General features: G+C 32.0%; 9 protein-coding genes across 10 annotated transcripts; 4 read left to right on the top strand and 5 right to left on the bottom strand.

Annotated features, from left to right (window-relative positions):
• The first annotated feature begins 535 nt into the window (after nt 1-535).
• Nucleotides 536-1,548, top strand: LOC117234859 (protein seele). The gene is made up of 5 exons (XM_033496441.1): nt 536-578; nt 663-753; nt 845-960; nt 1,032-1,238; nt 1,311-1,548. Exons 1-5 carry the CDS (start codon nt 561-563, stop codon nt 1,488-1,490), a joined length of 612 nt encoding a protein of 203 aa, XP_033352332.1. The 5' UTR covers nt 536-560; the 3' UTR covers nt 1,491-1,548.
• A 256-nt stretch (nt 1,549-1,804) lies between these two features.
• Nucleotides 1,805-5,117, top strand: LOC117234853 (THO complex subunit 4). The gene is made up of 5 exons (XM_033496434.1): nt 1,805-2,167; nt 2,739-2,876; nt 3,995-4,142; nt 4,423-4,563; nt 4,638-5,117. Exons 1-5 carry the CDS (start codon nt 1,958-1,960, stop codon nt 4,748-4,750), a joined length of 750 nt encoding a protein of 249 aa, XP_033352325.1. The 5' UTR covers nt 1,805-1,957; the 3' UTR covers nt 4,751-5,117.
• Nucleotides 5,118-5,667: 550 nt separating this feature from the next.
• LOC117234858 (ubiquitin-conjugating enzyme E2 S) lies at nt 5,668-7,792 on the bottom strand. The gene is made up of 5 exons (XM_033496440.1): nt 7,413-7,792; nt 7,118-7,265; nt 6,448-6,638; nt 6,239-6,367; nt 5,668-6,155 (listed from the first exon to the last, which is right to left on the bottom strand). The coding sequence occupies exons 1-5, from the start codon at nt 7,428-7,430 to the stop codon at nt 6,003-6,005; spliced, it is 639 nt and encodes a 212-aa protein (XP_033352331.1). The 5' UTR covers nt 7,431-7,792; the 3' UTR covers nt 5,668-6,002.
• A 24-nt stretch (nt 7,793-7,816) lies between these two features.
• On the top strand, nt 7,817-9,348 carry LOC117234860 (ADP-ribosylation factor-like protein 6-interacting protein 1). The gene is made up of 5 exons (XM_033496442.1): nt 7,817-7,875; nt 8,047-8,180; nt 8,455-8,692; nt 8,813-8,897; nt 8,987-9,348. Exons 1-5 carry the CDS (start codon nt 7,849-7,851, stop codon nt 9,088-9,090), a joined length of 588 nt encoding a protein of 195 aa, XP_033352333.1. The 5' UTR covers nt 7,817-7,848; the 3' UTR covers nt 9,091-9,348.
• A 174-nt stretch (nt 9,349-9,522) lies between these two features.
• Nucleotides 9,523-11,064, top strand: LOC117234856 (peroxisomal membrane protein 11B). Its single transcript, XM_033496437.1, has 3 exons — nt 9,523-9,922; nt 10,261-10,376; nt 10,451-11,064. The coding sequence occupies exons 1-3, from the start codon at nt 9,867-9,869 to the stop codon at nt 10,975-10,977; spliced, it is 699 nt and encodes a 232-aa protein (XP_033352328.1). The 5' UTR covers nt 9,523-9,866; the 3' UTR covers nt 10,978-11,064.
• Nucleotides 11,065-11,313: 249 nt separating this feature from the next.
• Nucleotides 11,314-12,764, bottom strand: LOC117234861 (heme transporter hrg1-B-like). Its single transcript, XM_033496443.1, has 3 exons — nt 12,372-12,764; nt 11,744-11,917; nt 11,314-11,595 (listed from the first exon to the last, which is right to left on the bottom strand). The coding sequence occupies exons 1-3, from the start codon at nt 12,496-12,498 to the stop codon at nt 11,444-11,446; spliced, it is 453 nt and encodes a 150-aa protein (XP_033352334.1). The 5' UTR covers nt 12,499-12,764; the 3' UTR covers nt 11,314-11,443.
• Nucleotides 12,765-14,391: 1,627 nt separating this feature from the next.
• LOC117234857 lies at nt 14,392-16,028 on the bottom strand. Its single transcript, XM_033496439.1, has 5 exons — nt 15,987-16,028; nt 15,550-15,793; nt 15,217-15,374; nt 14,980-15,156; nt 14,392-14,610 (listed from the first exon to the last, which is right to left on the bottom strand). Exons 2-5 carry the CDS (start codon nt 15,732-15,734, stop codon nt 14,453-14,455), a joined length of 678 nt encoding a protein of 225 aa, XP_033352330.1. The 5' UTR covers nt 15,735-15,793; nt 15,987-16,028; the 3' UTR covers nt 14,392-14,452.
• Nucleotides 16,029-16,566: 538 nt separating this feature from the next.
• On the bottom strand, nt 16,567-18,283 carry LOC117234863. The gene is made up of 3 exons (XM_033496445.1): nt 18,066-18,283; nt 17,385-17,711; nt 16,567-17,012 (listed from the first exon to the last, which is right to left on the bottom strand). Exons 1-3 carry the CDS (start codon nt 18,243-18,245, stop codon nt 16,611-16,613), a joined length of 909 nt encoding a protein of 302 aa, XP_033352336.1. The 5' UTR covers nt 18,246-18,283; the 3' UTR covers nt 16,567-16,610.
• Nucleotides 18,284-18,813: 530 nt separating this feature from the next.
• LOC117234855 lies at nt 18,814-20,115 on the bottom strand. 2 transcript variants are annotated; one of them, XM_033496435.1, is made up of 3 exons: nt 19,600-20,115; nt 19,418-19,538; nt 18,814-19,182 (listed from the first exon to the last, which is right to left on the bottom strand). In XM_033496435.1, exons 1-3 carry the CDS (start codon nt 19,873-19,875, stop codon nt 18,872-18,874), a joined length of 708 nt encoding a protein of 235 aa, XP_033352326.1. In that variant the 5' UTR covers nt 19,876-20,115; the 3' UTR covers nt 18,814-18,871. The 2 variants fall into 2 exon arrangements, with proteins under 2 accessions (XP_033352326.1, XP_033352327.1); XM_033496436.1 differs by having other exon boundaries at nt 19,418-19,499.
• Between the last annotated feature and the right edge of the window lie 487 nt (nt 20,116-20,602).

Here is a 20,602-nt window from a genome sequence, read left to right as displayed (position 1 = left end):
AGTATAAAATAAAAACATTTTATTCTGCTAATATAGTATTAAAATATTCTTTGCTTTTTTAAAATTTAAATTTAACTTTATCCTAGAAAACTACAGGGACAATAAATAAATTTTCTTATTTCTGCCAGCTTCCATATATATTGTATATATTTGTTTAAATAAAATGAGTTTAGATAAGGATAACTATGAAAAGTTTTAAAAACTGTTCCATACATTTATTGAAATTTATGTTTTATGATTTTGTTTAGAAGATTAGTTGATTTTTGGAAGATCGATTATAGCTGGTTACATTGTTACAGTTTTAAACTGCGATAATGTACTGTGTTGTTGCATTCAATAGTGTCTTTTTGCATTTAATAGTGTCTTTAGTCCATATTCTTTTATATTGGTATCTCTCAAAGTGACACGTGATGAAAGCTTATTCGTGTTTTGTGGAGTATTTAAGTATATATACGATAGTTAATATGTATACATCAGTACGTATGTATAAAATTATAAGTAATATACACGTGTCTTCTTCAGCGTTAAAAAAATAAATAAATAGATAAATATTATTAAATATGTTGATTAAATACGATGTAAGTATAAATTAAATGTTTACAATTCCATTTCTTTATGTTATTTTTAACAATTCAACTTATTAATGCATATTTTCATTATAGATGAAAATTCTAATAGTAACATTTTCCCTCTTTCTCACAAATGGTTTTGTCAAAACTGCGGAAATTGACAATAAGCTTTTAAAATGTTTAGGTATGTAAAATAAGTGTTAATAGTAAGTCATAGCTATTTACCTTGAATATAAAGAATGATTATAATAAGTTAATATTTGTAATATTTGTAGTTTGTAGGTCAACAGTAAAAGAAATTGAAGAAGAATTAGCAAAAATTGATCCTTCAAGAGAAATTGAGATAGGAAATTATAGATTAGATGCACAAGGAAATGCTATTCAAAAGAAGGTAATAATAAATTTTTATATTTCTTGGATTATAATCAAAACATATTTCTACATAAATACCTTTATTTAAAGATTCCACTTGCACAATCTGAGGTACATATATCTGACATCCTAGATAATATTTGTGAAAAAATGTCAGACTATGTAAGAGCAACATATAAATCAAATGGTCAATTAACAATCTTAAATTTAATGAGTCCATCTGGTAGTATGAATCCTGAAATGAGCAAAGTTGATATTATTCAGGATGGCGATTTAAATAAAAGTTTAAAATATTATGTAAGTTTTCTCTTTTTATTTATACTTCATAATAGATTTTATCAGTTATTATTTTGATGTGCTTTATTTCAGTGTGAGGGAATAGTGGAAGAATTTGAAGACTCTATGATTTCACTATTTATTCGCAAAGAAAATGATATTAAAGAACAATTATGCACAAATGTTTCAAAGCTATGTAATTCTACAGATCTTAATGAGGATGATGAAGATAATGAGGAAAATGATACAAATGAAGAACATTATGAATTATAGTAATGTATAGGGGAAAATGAGATACATTTGTATCTATATATATTTTTGATATTCAAAATTTAAAAAATTAAATATACTATTTATAATGTAGCATGTCTAGAACAGGAATAAACTACAAAAATATAAATGTTAAAATATAAATTCACTTTTCTAAGAAAGAAATGCGCTTATATGCTAGGTATAAGTAACAAATGTAAATACGTACTTTAATAACAAAAGACAATATTTATTAAAAGTATTTATTAAAACCGTTATTTTATTTCATTGATTTCCCGATAGAGAGCGCTCTGATCGACGAATCAAATACGTAGGGGTTCTAAGAAATCGTTCTGTGAGTTACGGTCATTTATACCCAGGCTTCTGTGCGCGATTGTTTCGTCTTCGTTCGTCGCCATCATTACGAAGACGAAAGAGGTTGGTTTCATTCATTTTCGTGTGGCAGTGTCATTATACGAAATCCAGCACAAATGAAGATGGTTGATAAAATAGACATGAGTCTCGACGATATTATCAAGCAAAATAAAGGAACAAGACCACGCGGCGGCAGTAGCAGACGTGGAAGAGGTGCCGGTAATTCACCACGTAGAGGAGCACGGAGAACCCAAAGAGTTGGTGGTGGCGTCATGCGGGGACGCAATCGTGGTGGCATTACAAGAAATTCTCTTCCATACACAAGGGTAAGAAATCAAATTATTTATTCTTCTTTCTATTATTATCGTCATTATTAATGTTATATTAATTTTGTCACGTGTACCGTATATGAGAACCTATCGTATTACTTCCGCCTTAAGTGCTTATGTATGAAACAGTTTAATCATGAGATAGATTAACGATCGTATTTTAAGGTAAAATAATTGTGTAAGATAGAAACGTGATTCCTGTGATTCTTATACTGTTCAGATGAGGAATACTTTACGTATTTCGAGGGAGTATTCAACTTAGAATTTTTCGGAAATGATAAAAGTCCGCGCTTTTATGGTGGGATGTTCGTTAATTTTAAAGACGACCATGTGTATTTTTTACATATTCAAATGCTAATGGAATAGCATGGAATAGCTTATTATATAAAATAATGTGAAATGTTTAGTAAAAATATATATATATGAAATGTTTTTAGTTTTAGATGTAATTGTTATAGATTTAGTAATTTTTTTAGTTTATAAAAATACACATGCGACTAATACTATGTCCTTAAGTATTGCAAGATACCACAAATTTTGTACAGTAATAAATAATTTTCATTCATAGGGTGATGTAAACAGTGCTTGGAAACACGACATGTTTGATGGAGTAAAAAAGGTTGGCCGAAGTTCAATAGGTAGCGCAGGGACAACCAAGCTCCTTGTATCAAATCTAGACTTTGGAGTATCCGATTCAGACATTCAGGTACTTTTTATTATTTCACACTGGAACTACCGACATTTGAGATGTAGTTATCTCTACCAAAACCAGGCAAAATGACCGGTCTTTAAAAAATACGTAATAGTAGAATATATTTATATTTATTGATTTATTATTACCTTGCAAAAGGAACTCCATGTTCTGAGATAAAAACTATATAATAACAATAAGTACAGTAATGAAGGATATTTAGTACCAAGATCTTTGGTAACAAGAATGTTAAAATAAATTTCCATTGGTAAATATAAGAAGTATGATATAATAATAAGCATAACGGAATAAATAAAATACAAATATAACTTAAATTATTAAGTACAAAACTTATCATTAGTCATATTTCTTACAAAAGTAAAAGTTCTTCCGCGTGTACCTTCCGCATACATATTTTTTTACAAAGATTGCAAATGGCGGTGGTCTTATTATTATTATTACAGTACCCTATCTGACGCCATTTGTGTGAATAAGGTGAGTTCTTTGACATATTGTGGATCTCGGATGCTCTTTGTTCTATCCATGATTTTTCATTGTCAGTGGAAAGTTCATCTGCTAATTGAAAAATAAAATCTTTTCTGGATATCTGCTCACCTGTGGTTTCCTTATATAAAATCCAGGCATTTATGCCAGCTAAATCTAAAATATTAAAAAATACTTGAAGTGTCTGTCTTCTTGATCCCGACTTCATACCATATTTTTTCGCCATTTAGTCTGCTATATCTACCCCAAATTTTGTTTTATTATAAAATTCGACCATTTCAGGTAGGCCCTTTTCGTTTTTTCCAATTTTGTATAAGTAGCCATGATACAAAATTACTTTTATTTTAAATGAATAAAACGAAATTAAAGTTCATTATATTGTTCCTTTAGCTATCCCTGTAAAAGTCATTACGCCATTGCGGAGAAGAAATACAACATGAAATAGAAATTTTAAATAAAGTTGTCAAACCAGCCATTTTGACTGGTGTGGTAGTTCTAGTGCTCCAATATTACTTCAAATTCAAAAATTAGATAAATTTTCAGTCTCAAGTTCATAAAAATCATTTAGCTTTTTCATTTTTAAAAAGTTACTATAAAATTGCAATAATCTATGTATTTGTTTGTTCTAGGAATTATTTAGTGAATTTGGCCCCTTAAAGTCAGCAGCAGTACATTACGATAGATCAGGTCGATCATTAGGGTCTGCAGATGTTATATTTGAAAGAAGAGCAGATGCTATTAAAGCAATGAAACAATATAATGGCGTACCCTTAGATGGTGTGTAGTTAAATTTGTGTCTGTACTATAAGTTTTGCTTTGAATGTCTCTTTTTAATTATAAAATTCCGCCTATATTTAGGGTTTCAGTATCACTTATTAATCTGGTCTCCAGTTTATACCTAGCAACATACAGTTTGAGCATTTTCTCTTTTATCCTTCCATAAATACTCCAACATGGGATGACATTAAAGAAAAACAAATTTCAAAGAAGTTATTGTGAATTATGATTTGCACAACTATTCACATCTATTATTGCAATATGTGGTATACATCGGCAGGTCGTGAAATGAACATACAAGTTGCTACCTCTGAAATACCAGTCACATCTATCCGAGGAGGACCGAGACTTAGCGGCAGTAATTTTACACAGAGACCTCAGTCCCGCTTTAGGGGTAGCCGTGGAGCAGGATCCGTCAGAGGTATGTAATTGGTGTATATTAAAAATGAGGCGAGTGAGTTATCAAAAAGTACATTAATATTTACTTTTTTAAAGGTCGTGGAACTGGTCGACGTGGCGGCAGAGGCGGCAGTCGGCAAGTAACGAAAACTCCTACGGCTGAAGAATTAGATGCAGAACTGGAAGCTTATGTGAAAGAAGTAAAGTAACAACGTCACAAATCTTCGCACTTAAGATTTTGTTCTGATCTGACTTAACACAATACAATGTGTTTCTCTAATTTTCACGAGAATATATAAAAATAAGTATAAATATATCATTAGCAAAATGTTGTAAGAAATTCTTTTTAAGTGGGTATTTTTTATTTTTGACAGTTTCTTTGAAAATTGGCGTACAATTTTTACAGACACTTAAGAAAAATGATTTGTAGGAGTTCATAGATTTTTTTATGGTATCGTAACAAGAACAAAAAAAATAATAATAAAAAGTTATAATGTAAAGACTGTATGGATTTGTATGTACTATCGTGCGTGTGTGGTTATCAGATGAAAAATACAGTAAAATTCATCTTTACAAGTTGTTGTTTATCTAAGTACAGAAGTGCTTCTAGCCCACAATCTAATTAGTTCATATGAATAATTAACTATCAAAATATTCAAAACCTATCTTTGAACATAGTTTATATACTGATATACGTGTATCACTATGTTTAGTAGCATCAGATCTTTGTAAATTATGTTTAATGAATTGTTTTTTACCATGAATAATAAAACGTACGCACCACTATATGTAGCTAATAGCTTCTAGTGGAATAAGGCTGTGACATACTGTTATCGTCTAGTCATCTACTAATGAAATATTTTACTGCGCAGTAATGGGCTTGTAAGGCAATGTACATGGTTTTATTCATGCAGCATATGAATGCCAATGCAGTGGTACAAGACTGAAGCAAAGAAACTGATGAGCCATTACCTAATAAAGAATAATGTTCTTGAAAATGACCATCTTCATTTCTCACCTAATCAAAGATTTATGTTTAATTCTCTTAAGTATTGCAGAAATAAATTTCATTTAAAAGGTATACAAAATTAGTGCATAATTGCAAATATTAAAGTAGAAACAAAACTTTTATTTGAAGAACACTTTTTATTTAATTTAAATAGTCACATGAGGTATCATTTTGTACATATGTAAAAATATTCGCTAATAGATACCACAGAGTGGACTATATTATTTTCCACTCCTGATTGTAAAGTAGATCACTACAAAGTTGTACTTGTTTGTATCTTAGGAAGTCATTTTTAATGCTTCTAGAATTATTAATTTTCTAAATACTTAATAATAAGATCAGTCGAGTTTAGATAATAAATTTTTACTATGCAATAATTGTGTACAATATGAGGCAATGTTACCACACCAGTGTTTTAAATTATAAAAGATAGATAAATTGTGTTGATTTTTTTATAATCTTTTGAGTGTCCTCTTCTTGTCCTTCAATATCTTTTTCTTTTCTGCTGATAGTTTTTTATCTCCTGCATGCTTTTTTGGGAGGGGTCCTCCGACTTCAGAGGATGTGCAACTATCCAGACCTGCTTTGCTGCCTTTCCCGCCTCCCTAAAACATAAATGTATTTTTCATTATTTATTATTATGTATGCGAAACTCAATTTTAATATATGTATATGACAACAGGTTTACCTGTGCATGTATTTCTGTCATCATTTTTGCTCGTTCGGAATAATCGTCATACCTTTCTAATAATAATTTACCAGCTTCTTCATTTAAAGCAGATTCTGCATTTGGCACTATTAAGAGACATTTTACAGTCTGCAAATATAAAATAGATATGTTAATTCAATAAATCCATTAAATATCTCTTGTATCAGTTATACCAATTAATAGCTTACTAGTAATATATGTTTAATTCCGAGATCTGATTTCCAATCCTTTTTTAAGGTATTGACACAAATTTCTCCATTTTTTGCAACATTTGGATGAAAAATTTTTGTAAGGAAAAATGCCTTTGGTGGTCCTTGAGGAAAATCTTTGCCAAGAGCTAATTTTACTCTGAAGAAACCGCCAGCATATGGCGTTCCCGCTAATATTAGGAAAATTTATACTTTTAACTTATAAACATTATAATATACACAAACCTCCATAAATTTTAATGAAACAAATATCCTACATGTATATAAATTTGTGAAATATGTAATGTTAAATAAAAACTTTCAATGACATTGAATTATATCTGAATAGATGTGAATATTAAAAGTTATATTATAGAATATATAGGTTTTTATTAGTATTATTTCTGTTGATCTATCAAATTGATTATGCAAATAATATTTTCTCTTATAATTGATAGAAATAAAATTATATGTATATCTATATCTGTATGTATGTATGTATGTATGTATGTATGTATATATATATACATGCATAAATGTATTTAGGTGTGCATGTAAATCTGACATTTGGATAGGTTATACTTCAATAACTGTGCGATTTTTTATATAGTACATAATACTTCATTGAAATTTTGCAAGAAGAGTTTTTTTAAATGAACTTTAATCTTACAGGGTCCTTCTATAATAGCTTGAATGTCAGTAACATCTTCTTCGTTTAAAACAACTCGAATACCCTCGGGTGGTTGTTCAGCTAATTCACTCATTTCTTTAGCCACACGTCGAATAATTTGTGGAGATAAGTTTTCGACATTTGATATCTGAAATAATAGACGGTGACAGATGATTTATTTATTTGAGAACGAAGATATATTCAGAGAAACCTGTCCCCTTAACCAGGACATAAACAAGAAGTACCGCTGTTAAAGTTCGCAGACAGAAATTAATACGTATCATCGAGTACTTACAGAACTCACAGCAGCCATATTTAGCAAATTTTGAATAAAGTTTCAATTAAACGCGTTTAGGACGCGATTGTTTGAAGTATACTGTTAGAAAATCTTTAACGTCACAACATCAGCACAGTATCGCCTGCAATAACCAACATTTTGAACTGATAGCCAATCGCGTGCGAGTTACAATAATCTCGAAACTAGAAGTCGATTCTTCGTCATTTCGTGTGTTTTCAAGCAAGAAGCATCCGGCGTCTCTGAGTTTCACCGAGGGCATATCACGATAATCAAATTAAAGAACAAAGAAATGTTTGAATGAAACGGAATATAAACCTAGATGATGTGAATAAATTGTAGTTGCATTGTACTATAACTTCGGCGTAGTTTCAAGTCTTTGTCGTATTATACTGTTTCTTCACAGCGAATTTGAATACTTTATTTAGTAGCCAGGATGGCTGATAGTGCAGCAATAGAAAGGGTAAGACTTCACATCTTTTAAAGGTTGAATATTTAACGTATGATCAATGCGTTTTATTGAATGTTTAATCAATGCCGGATTTTTGTATTATACCATGTAGTCTTACTATGGTAGAAAAATCAATGACAGTGACGCTCATTTTTGTCCTCAAACAACATAATCTCATTGCAGGAAAAGCATATGAAACAATTAAAACGTAGAATGGAATGTTGGCGTGAAGTAATACTTCCACTGAATTCCATTCTATTATGGGAACGGTCCTGGTACCCTGGCCTTATATTTGGAATTACAACCATAACATTTTTGTGAGTAGAAACTTTAAAACATATAACCATATATATATTTTTTGTCATAAGTTATTTGTTTTATGTGTTATTTTTTAATACTATAAAAGAAATGCATTTTTTCCTTCTTTCTCATTTTAATTGTTTCTTAACATTGACTTTAGAATAAAATATGAATATATACTATACTATATGTATTACTATATCAGTCATTGATTATTTTTATATGTTACATATTTGTAAATAATTATATGTTAATATATGTTTTACAATGTTCATAAAAATTTGCTTGTAGTCTAATATGGATGTTGGAACCTGCTATACTTACAATAATATCTATAACCCTTCTTATATTGGCTTTGGTTGATTATCTTGTACCAGTTGTATTATCATTGCTGAGCCCTGTCAACAAATGGACAGGCCAGAAAGAGAAAAAGTTAAATGAGATATGTCAAAATTTATCTGTAACAATCTTACAGTTACAAAGTTTGTGGAAATTGTTGTTAAAAACACGAAATGATCGTCCCAATGTGGTGAGTTAAGAAGCTATCCTAGATAAAAGGAATCTTTGTTTTAGAAGATATTTATGTAACAAATATTAAGTACAGTATTTACAAGAAAAATTGCTCTAAACTATTTTTTATCTTCTGCAGTATTATCCAGGCATAATACTTTGTCTTGTTCTTTGTATATGGATTGGAAGCACAGTTAATAACTTGCTTCTATTTTATATTGCAGGTAATAATTTTTTAATTAATTTATTTGATATTGTATTTTGTAAGATGAATGTATGTTAATGTAAACTTTGCTTTACTTAAATGTTACAGTGAGTGTCCTTTTACTTACACCAGGATTCAGACATAAGGGACGTGCGATGTCAGTTAGTATAGCATATGTGTGCGAATTTCTATTTCACGAAAGACAATCATAATCATCATTTTGTATGTGTTTTCCTCTGACTTTAACTACAATAAATTAATTTGTAATTTATTAATTCATAGTTAGGGATAACTAGCTTTTCAGCTTTTTAAACGTACAAGTACTGTAATATAAATTGTGTCTTCATCTATTTTCATCGTTTTATGTGATATTTAAGATTGCAGTTCGTTTTACACGCACTTTTATAATATAAATACACTTCCACATTATTCTCCATTCATCGATAACAATAAAATTATTTCATCTTTCATCAGACTTTATTTCCACGAAAGTGGTTACTTAAGTAATGAGATTTCCGTTAATGAGATTGGATTAAATGTTAGCGTTAATTTTATACTTTTATGAACATGTTTTATGAAAATGTTTGAAAATGGCGGGTTAATTAAATTAAATATCCGATGGCGCTAGTGGTATAAATAAGAATATTATATATACCTAATTTTTCGAAGTGGGAGTTGCTCATTTAATACTATAATTTATGTATAATTTATGTATATTACGAGATAAACATTGCGACTGAAGCAAGAAATGCATAGCGTCATTATGTTGCAAATAATCGTCAATGTGGATTCTTTGATAATCATTAGTAAACGTTATTTTACGTATCAATTCGTTTAGAGTAAGTTATTCAATATGAATATTAATAGTTTATATTAATTGTTTATATGTGCTTACAAATAAACGTTACTATGGTGAAACTCTCATAAATTACTTTTATATAAAAATTTATTGCAATTAATCGTTGCGTTTTGAAATATATCGCTCATTATGGATATAGTAATAAAGCTAAATGAGCAAACGATAGGCAGAGACAGAATTATCAGGTATATAATTTATTTACTTCTGAAACATATTTAACCGCATTAAGAATAATTGATTTAATTGATATATATTTATTATACGATCTAAATTATTTTGAATTGATATAAATTTAATGGTACGTTTTACATAACCTAAATTTTATTATTTACCATTATGTTTAATGCTACTATTTTTCTCATAATATATTCAAAAATGCATGTTATTAAAAATTTCATAAAAACCTGTATATTAATTTTCTACATAAAAGAATATACTAATTTTATTTAACAAATTTAGTACAATTAAAAGTAAATAGATAATATTAACATTATATAATTACTTTTTAATAATACTTTTACAGATTGCTACAATATGGAAGCAGAGCTTATTGGTATTATGGTCAGAATATTCGTAGTACACAACATTCCGCAGAAGTCTTAAGAAGTTTAGAATATACATTTAGTTCCTTTAGAAAATGTATTTAAAGCGATATTTATAATTTTAATACAATTACTATCGATAATAACAGTTTATTCCCATTTTCTTTATAGTGTTACGCCTAGGGAGATGTTTGGACAGTTTATATTCTGCTTTAAAAATGATGAAATATCCAGATCTAACTATAAGAGCCACTTTGACACTATCAAAAATTGCCAATGCTCTATTCTTATTAACGGATCATATAATTTGGGTCGGCCGTGTGGGTTTATATAGGGTTAATATTGAAAAATGGAGCAAAATATCTAATAAGTATTGGTTAATGGGTATTATAATGAATCTAATAAGAGATATTTATGAAATCGTAAAAATTTTTGAACATGAAAGAGAGAGTGTATTAACGAGGACATCGAAGTTCTCGCATCATTTATGGAAACGATATAAATTACTCTGTCATTTAAGAAATCACAAAGATGTTGTAATGGATACAATTAAAAATGGATGTGACTTGTGTATTCCTCTAACAGCACTAGGTTTTACCAAATTTACCCCTGGAACAATCGGTATACTTGGTGTGATATCTTCAATTGTAAGTCTGTATACATTAACTTATCCTCTGTATAAATTAACACCAACTTAAAATTAATCAACATAATTATTTTTTATGTACACGAATACGATTACAAAGCATTTATTCAAATTAAAGGAAGTATATCATTAAAATTAAATTAATATTTTTTTTATGGATTTTCATGATTTCTATATATATTTTTGATGTATATATTTTTACTGTGCGTCTAGAAAAAAAAACTATATGTTTCTACACTGTGATACTTAAATAACTATTTTGTGACCAATTTTTTGCAAATTTTTAAATAAAGTATCATGAAAGTAGCATAAAATACTATACATAAAATTGAGAAATCTGTTTTATATCATAAAATTATATTTCAGTAAATATATTTACATAATATTTACAATGTAACTTATCTCTATGTCATGTTATTATAAATAAGTTTATATTTGCAAACAAAACATTTTTTATAAATACATTTAATAAAAATACTCTATATAAAAATTGTTATATTCATTTGTATAAAAAATTCTTAAGCATTATCTTCTGTTAATATGGCTGGAGAGTTTATTGCGATAATTAATCCATATTTGTGAGAATAGTACATCAAGAAAATTCCCCACTTTCCACAAATCATAGACCAAATAGCTGATATCGTTGTACTTTCCCCAATGGGTACAATGGCTAAAATATCAGAAATATGTGTACGTGTTTACATTTACTTTGCCATGTATATACATATATATATACATACATATATATATATATATATATATAACTGGAGATTAAATAATATACATATATTTAACTGGAGATTAAATAATATACATACGGATCTTGTAATAAAATGTGAGGAAGAGATACCAAATTAGCGCAGTAGTTCCTGCTACAGTACTGACAAAACCAACGACATTTAAATTTTTCAATGTAGATGCGGTATGCCATCTTTCTAAAATTTCTTTTCCTTTAAGCCAATGCAGGTGAAAACAAACCGCAGCTAACATACCTATGTGATACGTGAAGTAAAGCAAGATTTTATTTATATTAATTTTGTGTTAAATTTATTATATAAAAATATCTCTTAGCATACGAATAACTCTTATGTACTATTAAGAATATGAAATTTCTGAAGTAATAATTTCTACTATTTGTAATATGTTTAAAAAATGAGCAGAGGGTAATATTCCTACAAATATTACGAAAAATATTGCCTAATTATTGAATGAAAAAGCATAGTTCCATAATTAAAACCATAATTATTAGAAGATAAATATGCACAGCAATAAAGAGGTAATTTTTATTTCGTATGTAATAAACGAAGAATATGGTTTGTTATTACTGTAAAATATTTGTCTGGTGAACTTTCAAATCGTTTGCTATTAATTTTAAACCATATTTAAGGTTGCAAAATTAGATAATTTATATAATAAGACGTTCATCATGTAACGCGTGATGCTAACCTGATAAGATAGACCAAAATCCAACGTCGAAATTCCCATACACAACAAAGAGTACAATAAATGCTGATATAGCAAAAATCATACCAAAGACGCTTATTATTAAATGTATTATAACACCTCGCGGCATTTTTAGGTTCTTGTAATTATCTACTACGTAGTGCACTAGCCGACCGTATCACGTCATGCCTTAAGGAAACTTAGTTTGCTTGTGTAGATGCCCGTCTTGATATTTCAAATTGTACAAAATAAGTTATTGGTAATTAATAACAATATTTTTTACAATTATTGTATTAATGAAGTTTCAGAAGTATTTTATCGAACCTTATTCTCTAAATTGGATTACATTCTAAACATTTGTGAATAACATTTGTGAAACATATGTACTGAATAATTGGTGAAATTCATGTAACCAAATTTAATACCATTAAATGAGTGTCATTCCTTGATAAATCGATGCGCCATCTATCGAGGTTACGTGGAAACGATGTTTGCCAATTTTGCTGCAATATTTTCTCTGACTTTAGCGAAGACTTTACAATCTCATTTAGTTTATTTAAAAATTATTGTGAATAATATTATTAATATATTCGCGGAGAATATAATTTATAGATACTTGGTCTGCGTGTTTCGGTTGCGTAAAAATTCCTTTGTGATGTTTCATATTCGACAAGTGAAGAGAAATCGAGGTACAAGAATTCGATTACTTTTTACATTTGTAAGTTTTTTCTGCTATACCTACATATATGTAACATTGCGTAAACGATGACTTCACAAGTCTTTTAATTACCAAACGATAGATAAGTGTTTTCTATGGTTATTCGTGCAATGTAAAAGTTTCCAAATAATTGTGTCACTTATGAAAGCAGTAAGAGGCCTATTTTCACTGTGTACGTTGCGTATGTAGTAAATGTACAACAAATTTAATATAAATATAAAGAAAGGTAGAAAAATTAAATTATTTATTTTTTATAATCAAGGTCCGCGCAAGGATCTTTCGGTATTTTTGCATTTTTGGAAGTTCTTGCCTTTTTCTTCTCGTGTTCTTCTATAATTATTGTCGCACCTGTACGACTGAAAGTATCTTGGTATATCGAAAGATCTCCGTGCAATAGTTTCGGTCTTATATAGCCGAGCACTATATACATTTAAATATATTTAGATGTATTTTAGTAGTTAAAGTTGAAGTTATATTTAAAAATCTTTGTACTCGCTTCTTTTTGCCGTCACTGGAGGTGCAAGAACTTTTTCATCTTGAGCATTGAAATATAAATCATGAATATACGCTACTAATTCACTTTGCAGATCCTTTTCTTTGATCTCTTCCCCAACTTCTCTCGTATCGCGCGGAGCCTCTATACTTCATCATGTACCAATTTTTCAAGAAATCGACTATTTATCATGTCATTTCTATACGTTATTAGCTTACTAGGATGTCTATAGGTGACTTGATAAACAGATCGCAGTCTGTCGAGGATATGTTTACGAACCAATTGTTCAGCAGCTTCGTCCAATCGTGTAGGGATCGATGCTATACGAGGATCGATTTCTCCTTCTTCTATACGATCCGTAAAATAATCTTTGTGATATATTCTGAAAATATATATAATTCCTGTTCCTAGATAGAATTTGTCCATCTGTTTGTAATTTCGATAATATACATCTTTTTTTCTTACATCTCAGCTGGTTGTAGCTTTTTCTTCCTAAAGTTGCGGCTATATTCCGTAGAAAAAAATTCACATAAATCTGTCATTATGAAGTGGTAAAAAAATAAAAAAAGAAAAAAAAAGTAGAAAGAAAAACGCGAGATACAAAAAAATTAGGTTATACACATATGATTCCGTCGGTTTGAACTTAATTGGTTATAATAACAAATAAATGCTAGTAATCGTATGTCTCTTATTTTTTACGCTGAATTTTTGGGGAAATTTAAGGGATTCGTATCTTTTTTTCTTATACATTAGAAACACGAGAACGCGAGCGAATAATTAACAATTGTATTCATATAATCGAATATTTGTACAATAAAATATTTGAGAAATCGGCAGTGTCTGGTCGATGAGAGAAATTTTTATCATTCGAATTTATAATTTACAGTCCCCAAATCTTCTTCTTGACGAAGGTAGCGGTTCCAGATATTGTTGTCGATTTTTTATGTTACTGAGACCCATCTTGCTGATAGTATCCATGTATTCCGAGCGACCGGTGAAAGGTGTCTCCCACATAGAGAAAGATTCTGGAACTGCAAATGAATTTTCATAATATTAAATTCTCATCGTTTAACTTCTGTTATCGTAGAAACATTCGCGAGCAGCAGCCTAATAACATTCTACAAAATATCTTTCCTTCGTAAAAATTGTATTTTATTTAGGAATCTTTTGTCGAGCAGGAACGTCTGCCAAAACGAAGTAGCATTTTTTGTTATAACAGTTATTGATCAATAATATAATATACACGCATACGTCTAGTCGCTGGTATTTAATATTCACGCCAAAAATATGAAATATTTTTTCTTAGATTAAAATATAACACTTTTCCTCTAATAATATCCGTTTCATCTACAATGTTTGGAGATTTAAAAGGAACGGGAACATTCGAAAATATTTCATACCTTGGAACAAATTAATCGTTTTGGCTGGCTGAATATGCGGTCTTTCGATGGCGGTGTATCGAAATCTCGTTGGATCTCTGTAACCCTCCTTTATTTTCGTAACTTCCGCCGGAAAAGGTGAACAGTACGATGAGTCGACCGCAGCCTGTAGCTGCCTGTACACTTTGATAGGCAATCCTGAATTCATTCGAACGAGTTATTTGCACGATATCACGTTCCTTCGATGCCGGTCCATACCTCTCTTCGCGTAATCCGTTTTATAAATACTCTTCATCGTCTCGTCCATTGGCTCGCAGTTAGCGTCTAGCATAGCCTTCGTGAGATTCGTCATTTCACTGTTCACTTTCTTCAGTTGGTCCAGAAATTGGCGTTCCTTGTCAGCCAGGTATTTGTATCTGGATGCATTTTTTTAAAATATTACTTTAAATTTCCATTCCTTCGCCACGGATAACGACGTCGAAAGTCGTGATTTTAATTTAATTAATTTGAGTCTTAATTTAACGAAGGATTATACAGCGTGCAGAATATTCATATCGTACAAATCACTTTGTATTTTCATTTTACTTTTACCTATCCTTATTACTCTGTTGGCCATGTTCGTCGCACGAACAATCCTCGGGATCGATTCTGGGGGTGTATAATCGAATTCCCGTACTCTTCGGTGGTTGTGCCGGTTTCGTAATAAGAGGTACAGGATACGGCCAATTAAAGTCACGATGAGTGATCGTGATAAAATTTTCCAACGCGGTGGTCATCGTGTATACCGGTAATTTAATCGCGAGTTAGAGCATACAATCAGGATTTACATGGGTCTCTGTTGAAAGAATATTCGTTTAAATGTACGATATTTCTTCGCCGTACGAAAATACAATTAACTCGTCAAAAATGAAAGAAGAAAAAATAGAGAAACAACAATTTTTCATTCGTCGAGGTTAACATTCTTTTTAAACAAACATTTATAATTAAAGGTTATAATGAAAGGTAAAAGATTCTGAATTACGTCATACCTGGTTAATCTTCATTTTTATCGACGAAATCAACGGATTTCGAAGGAAAATTTGTCTCGGCAGAAATTTCTTCGCGAAAAAAAAAAAAAAAAAAAGAAACAGCGACTAAACGTTACATGGCAATGGGGACTGAATCGATTCGTCGGTTCTAGTATTACGAAATTTCATCACCTTCCGGAACAGCCAAAGAATCGTTTCTTTGATCAGCATGATCGTGGCAATGACAGCTCTGTAAAGCGCGTAATGTAATATAGCGTTTAAAAACGTGATACCAATGTGCGCGATCACGGAATCGGTTGTTAATCTTAAATCGTTCATCTTGAAATTTGGGAATTATTTCGTCGTTTTAGTCGTTTCAAATGTCCGTAGACGTAATAAGCTTTGTATAATTCACTGGTGATTTATCGAAACTGACTCGTGTTCTACCAATCTGATATTTGATACAAACGATTCAGTTCGAAGAGTTCACGTTTATTAAATACTTTCAGGTAATTTCACGATGCCCGAAACGAGAGTAATCGATATGACAATTTTCATCGTTAATAAAAGTACGCATCAGGACGACATATCGTTGTTAATTATACACGAAATACAGTACGTTTAAGTAGAAAATAAATTTGCATTTTAATACGAAGTCGCTGATGTATCGCTAAATTTTCGTTGAGGGGACGTTGTTCTCGAAATATGTTCGGATATCTTTTGTTCCGGTTCCTTGTTTTTCTTCTCGTTTTCCGTCTCAAACTCCTGATCGCCGGCAGGAGAGATCTTCGGGCACATTCGCGAGTCCAGGGACAACCGTTTCTTCATTTTCGCGCGATACGTATCCTTAGGTTGCTCTAACGACGAAAACAAGTGTTCCTGGGGGTTCAACGAAGTCAACTTCAAAAGCTTCTCATCTTGAGATAGATTGCATTTTCTCCTTTGAACGCGGCCCCTTGCCGTCGTAAAAATTGGCCTCGTCGTCTCCTGAATACACCCACAGTCCAACCGTGTGATCGTCGTCATTGTGCCACATGGCTCGAGATTCTGAATCGTCAGACAATTACGATGCAGTCGATCACATATTAATCGATTAAATACAATTAAAATATATTTTAATATTTTCATTCCGTTAAACGCTACATTTAAAAGATACTCTTAACTACAGTGGAAATTTGATTTCGTTGTTAACTTATTAACCTTTCGGATATAGATGTACAAACACTAAAATCCACGATCTCGAACAAATTGTCTTTACTCTTCGTTTTTAATTTCATAATTATAGAGGTTTATAGTTAACAGATACGTTAACAGATGCAGTTAAGCATCGAGCAACGAGTTTCCTAACGTAAAATGTTATACGTATAAAATATTTTATGTCTAAAATAGTAGTTTGTCTCTCGACGATACTTTACATACGTTTTTCAACCGACCTCCCGAAGATGGATGAAAACTGGAACTTTGCAACGTTCCGGTGGTGAACTTGGAGGACGGTGAGGCAACTCTCGGGCCGAAATAATATTCGCCGATCAATCGTTTGATTTCTTGCGAGTAGTATCTTTCGCTAATGTCTCGTTTCATCTGTAGCTCCTTCAGCCTTTGTAATTTTTGCATCGCGGTTACCGCCTCTGGCATATTCAGCTCCGAGTAATCGTTGAATCGTTGGTATCTCTCACGAAGCGTGGCGTGCTTACTCTTTGGCAGCACTTTGCCGTAAACCGGTTCATTCGGGTATGGATTATATATCTATACAAACAAATTTTCCGCCTGGTGAAATTGCAATGGACGAAAGCTTCGAATAAAAATTCCCGCCGCTCGTTTAAACGAATCGTAATTTCTTTTCGATTCGTAGGTCGAACAGATTAAAAATCGTTGGTCCATGCTTAACACAGGGATAACAAGAACACACGAGAATCGTAGAAATCTAATTTCGTGTTCAATTTCTACTTAATTACATAAATATAAACAGAAGGGAAAACCACTCGCCTGTAGAATACCAAAAATTTCATTTTTGGCACTTACAATGTCTCGCGTTCTTACGTCATATAATTCGATTTATAAATACGCAACGATGCTAAAATAAACGCCGTTTAATCATACGTTGTTTTTATTAATGCCAGGTTCCTCAATCTCCGAGACACTTTCCACGGAAGATCTCTCTTCTGGCAATCGGATATCGTGCTCGCTGTTGTAAGCCTCTTGATAAGCGTTCGAAGTACTATAACGTGGCAAATTATGGTGTATTTCTCTATGCGACGATGTTTCCCGATGATTGTCCATTTCGCTTTGAAGGCACCTTCGATTATAGCGTTACATAATATTACACGGTAAAATTAATAAATAAATATATATGTAATAAGAGAGGTAAATAGAATGTAAATAGAAACAAAGGAGATAAAAGTAAAGAAATATACGATGAAAAAAGAAAAAATAATTACGATAATATTAGTTTCGAAGAAAATTCGTAAGTTACAGCAGATGTAGGTTATTAGAGGAGGGAGATTACCCGTTGGATAGTTCGTTGCGAACACGATTCGAAGAGAAAGTTGCTATTTTAATTTATTCTGCGAAACACGTTGTCGAGAGATGCATAGCGCTTTTGTGCATTATTACACAGAATTTGATGTACTATATTATTTTCTAGTTCTACGTAATTTGTCCGTCTTCCATACTGCGAGCAGGCTGACTGAGTTCCTCGAGCAACTTCAAGGTTTTAGATATTTCTGAATGTCTTCGAATATTTCGATATTATTTATTTCTGCGAGGAAAGGGACATTACGTATTTCTGTGAAATAAGAACGCTCTTTTACACGTATCGGCAATAGGAGTGAAGATCGCGTTAAACGTATTCGAGAACTGGATCCGGATGGAATATCGTTTATTGAACACAGCGATACAATTAATTTCTACAAGGCAGCTGCCGCCCAAGCTGGTGCACTATCGTGTTTTTGATGAATGTTGTATTTTAGAATCGATTGACCTAGTTTACTGATAGTATCTTGGTATTCCGATCGCCACGGAAGTAATCGCGTTTCCTGCGATTCGTCTTCAGCCCCGGCCACTCTCTTCGACCGCCTCTTTCCTATTTTGTCTCTGTCATCTCCACTAGATACTTTCGATAGCTTAGCTCGAGTAGAGGGTCGACAGTCTATGTCCTTTGCTTCTTCTTGTCCGATACCACAGGGAGCCCCCGTAGAGATATCCTCCATTGGCGCGGCTGTTGTAACATCGAACGACGATTCAGAAAATTTGTTTTCCGATAACACCGAAAGTAACGCACGGCGCGTTCGTAGGAAATAAAATAGAACGTATCAGGTATAGACTTTCAAATTACAAGATATTTTACAAATTCTTCAGCTGGATCAGAGTTTCTACGTTTTTATCTCGACCGACAATTACGTTCTGCGGAATTATACGCGTATATTCTTGGTTGCGTTCTCGAAAAAACTCACCTCTGTCGGAATAATCCAACTGGTACGTTGTCTTCAGTCGATCTTCGTCAACGCGTTTAATTACTTCGTCGATAGGAGTACTCTGTAGAACTCCATAGAGATTAGGATGTTTCTCTTCCAACTGAAACGAGCGTCTCGACGTAATGCGATCGTAAGGCGATTTACACCATTATTGCGTTTACCTTTCTCATGTACGTGGCTGGTTGATCGAATCTCGTGGCTTCGGTTTCCGGATGCGGTCCCGTTTTTGCAGGATAAAGCTTTGGGTCCAGAAGCCGCCCCATGGGACCCGTGCGACTCCAGTCGTAATCGTCCCCGCAACGTACCAGCGGCTTTATCTCTCGTGGACGATCGTGGCATTTGCAAGAAGCATATTCGCTTAGCGAAGTTATCTTGCGTTTGTACCTGGTCGAGGGCCACGTGTAATCCTTTTTATACGTCGTAAGGTATCGGGCCATAGCGCGTTCACCTCTTATTTTCCAGCGGTGATTTTATTTTTGAATCGATGGTTCATTATAGACTTTTTATATCTCGCATTTTTCATATCAGTCTAATTTCGACGAAAGGTATATGCGACGAAAGGTGAGTCACGCGTGTTATAATTAAATTTCGCGTCGAATCTTTTCGTTCCAGGCCATCCCATAAAAAGTATCATCCGTTGCTTTACTAGTTCGAATTTCGAAGGTAAAATCAAGTGGCAATTGCTGAAATTTACGATCAACAATTACGATCAAAATTCGTAGATAGTAGATCTAGAAAAGATCTACTATCGTAGATAAAGATCGTAGATAGTATTAATACGGAATAATTGTTTGATCGTGACGATGTTCGGTTTCACTTACATCTTCGTTCAGTCGCGATATCTACGATTAACCCCCATATCTTGCGTATATTTGCTTACTAGAATTTCTTTCAGAGATTATCGAATGATCCAACGTTACTCCGTCGTTTGTATCTGCGCGTGTGTTTCGTTGACTAATGGTTTTATCTTAATCATCGTAGTGTTTTATGGTACATGTTTTGGTCGATGTTAATCGGCGGAAAATTTACGGACAAAGTTGACAGAATTTGATCGGTTAAGCAGCAAAGTTCTGGCAGCGAAGGGGAACCATTGGCGACATTCAGGCGTTTTCATCGTTCCCGAACAGTCGTAACAGTCGTAACAGTTAGCGACCCGAAAGTTCA

Source organism: Bombus vosnesenskii, unplaced genomic scaffold (assembly GCF_011952255.1).
Source record: "Bombus vosnesenskii isolate JDL3184/JDL3185 unplaced genomic scaffold, Bvos_JDL3184-5_v1.1 scf7180000013309, whole genome shotgun sequence".
Taxonomy (NCBI): Eukaryota; Metazoa; Arthropoda; class Insecta; order Hymenoptera; family Apidae; genus Bombus; species Bombus vosnesenskii.
The sequence above is the reverse complement of the archived record's forward strand: the minus strand, read 5'-3'. Positions and strand labels throughout refer to the sequence as shown.

Coding starts and splice junctions, on each gene's coding strand:
- LOC117234853 (XM_033496434.1), top strand. CDS start 1,958: ATGAAGATGGTTGATAAAATAGACATGAGTCTCGACGATATTATCAAG. Junction 2,877..3,994: donor TATCCGATTCAGACATTCAG/GTACTTTTTATT, acceptor TGTTTGTTCTAG/GAATTATTTAGTGAATTTGG. Junction 4,143..4,422: donor TAATGGCGTACCCTTAGATG/GTGTGTAGTTAA, acceptor ATACATCGGCAG/GTCGTGAAATGAACATACAA.
- LOC117234859 (XM_033496441.1), top strand. Junction 754..844: donor TAAGCTTTTAAAATGTTTAG/GTATGTAAAATA, acceptor TAATATTTGTAG/TTTGTAGGTCAACAGTAAAA. Junction 1,239..1,310: donor ATAAAAGTTTAAAATATTAT/GTAAGTTTTCTC, acceptor GCTTTATTTCAG/TGTGAGGGAATAGTGGAAGA.
- LOC117234860 (XM_033496442.1), top strand. CDS start 7,849: ATGGCTGATAGTGCAGCAATAGAAAGG. Junction 7,876..8,046: donor ATAGTGCAGCAATAGAAAGG/GTAAGACTTCAC, acceptor ATCTCATTGCAG/GAAAAGCATATGAAACAATT. Junction 8,898..8,986: donor GCTTCTATTTTATATTGCAG/GTAATAATTTTT, acceptor TAAATGTTACAG/TGAGTGTCCTTTTACTTACA.
- LOC117234857 (XM_033496439.1), bottom strand. CDS start 15,734: ATGACCACCGCGTTGGAAAATTTTATCACGATCACTCATCGTGACTTT. Junction 15,157..15,216: donor AACGGATTACGCGAAGAGAG/GTATGGACCGGC, acceptor GAATGAATTCAG/GATTGCCTATCAAAGTGTAC. Junction 14,611..14,979: donor AACGATTAATTTGTTCCAAG/GTATGAAATATT, acceptor ATTCATTTGCAG/TTCCAGAATCTTTCTCTATG.
- LOC117234863 (XM_033496445.1), bottom strand. CDS start 18,245: ATGGACAATCATCGGGAAACATCGTCGCATAGAGAAATACACCATAAT. Junction 17,712..18,065: donor CTGGCATTAATAAAAACAAC/GTATGATTAAAC, acceptor TTGTTTGTATAG/ATATATAATCCATACCCGAA. Junction 17,013..17,384: donor CGGGAGGTCGGTTGAAAAAC/GTATGTAAAGTA, acceptor CTGACGATTCAG/AATCTCGAGCCATGTGGCAC.
- LOC117234856 (XM_033496437.1), top strand. CDS start 9,867: ATGGATATAGTAATAAAGCTAAATGAGCAAACGATAGGCAGAGACAGA. Junction 9,923..10,260: donor GGCAGAGACAGAATTATCAG/GTATATAATTTA, acceptor ATACTTTTACAG/ATTGCTACAATATGGAAGCA. Junction 10,377..10,450: donor ATTTAGTTCCTTTAGAAAAT/GTATTTAAAGCG, acceptor TTTTCTTTATAG/TGTTACGCCTAGGGAGATGT.
- LOC117234861 (XM_033496443.1), bottom strand. CDS start 12,498: ATGCCGCGAGGTGTTATAATACATTTAATAATAAGCGTCTTTGGTATG. Junction 11,918..12,371: donor ATTTTGGTCTATCTTATCAG/GTTAGCATCACG, acceptor CGTATCACATAG/GTATGTTAGCTGCGGTTTGT. Junction 11,596..11,743: donor CACATTTTATTACAAGATCC/GTATGTATATTA, acceptor CTGATATTTTAG/CCATTGTACCCATTGGGGAA.
- LOC117234858 (XM_033496440.1), bottom strand. Junction 6,639..7,117: donor AGCTATTATAGAAGGACCCT/GTAAGATTAAAG, acceptor TCCTAATATTAG/CGGGAACGCCATATGCTGGC. Junction 6,368..6,447: donor GAATTAAACATATATTACTA/GTAAGCTATTAA, acceptor TTATATTTGCAG/ACTGTAAAATGTCTCTTAAT.
- LOC117234855 (XM_033496435.1), bottom strand. CDS start 19,875: ATGGCCCGATACCTTACGACGTATAAAAAGGATTACACGTGGCCCTCG. Junction 19,539..19,599: donor CAGCCACGTACATGAGAAAG/GTAAACGCAATA, acceptor CGCTCGTTTCAG/TTGGAAGAGAAACATCCTAA. Junction 19,183..19,417: donor GTTGGATTATTCCGACAGAG/GTGAGTTTTTTC, acceptor ATGTTACAACAG/CCGCGCCAATGGAGGATATC.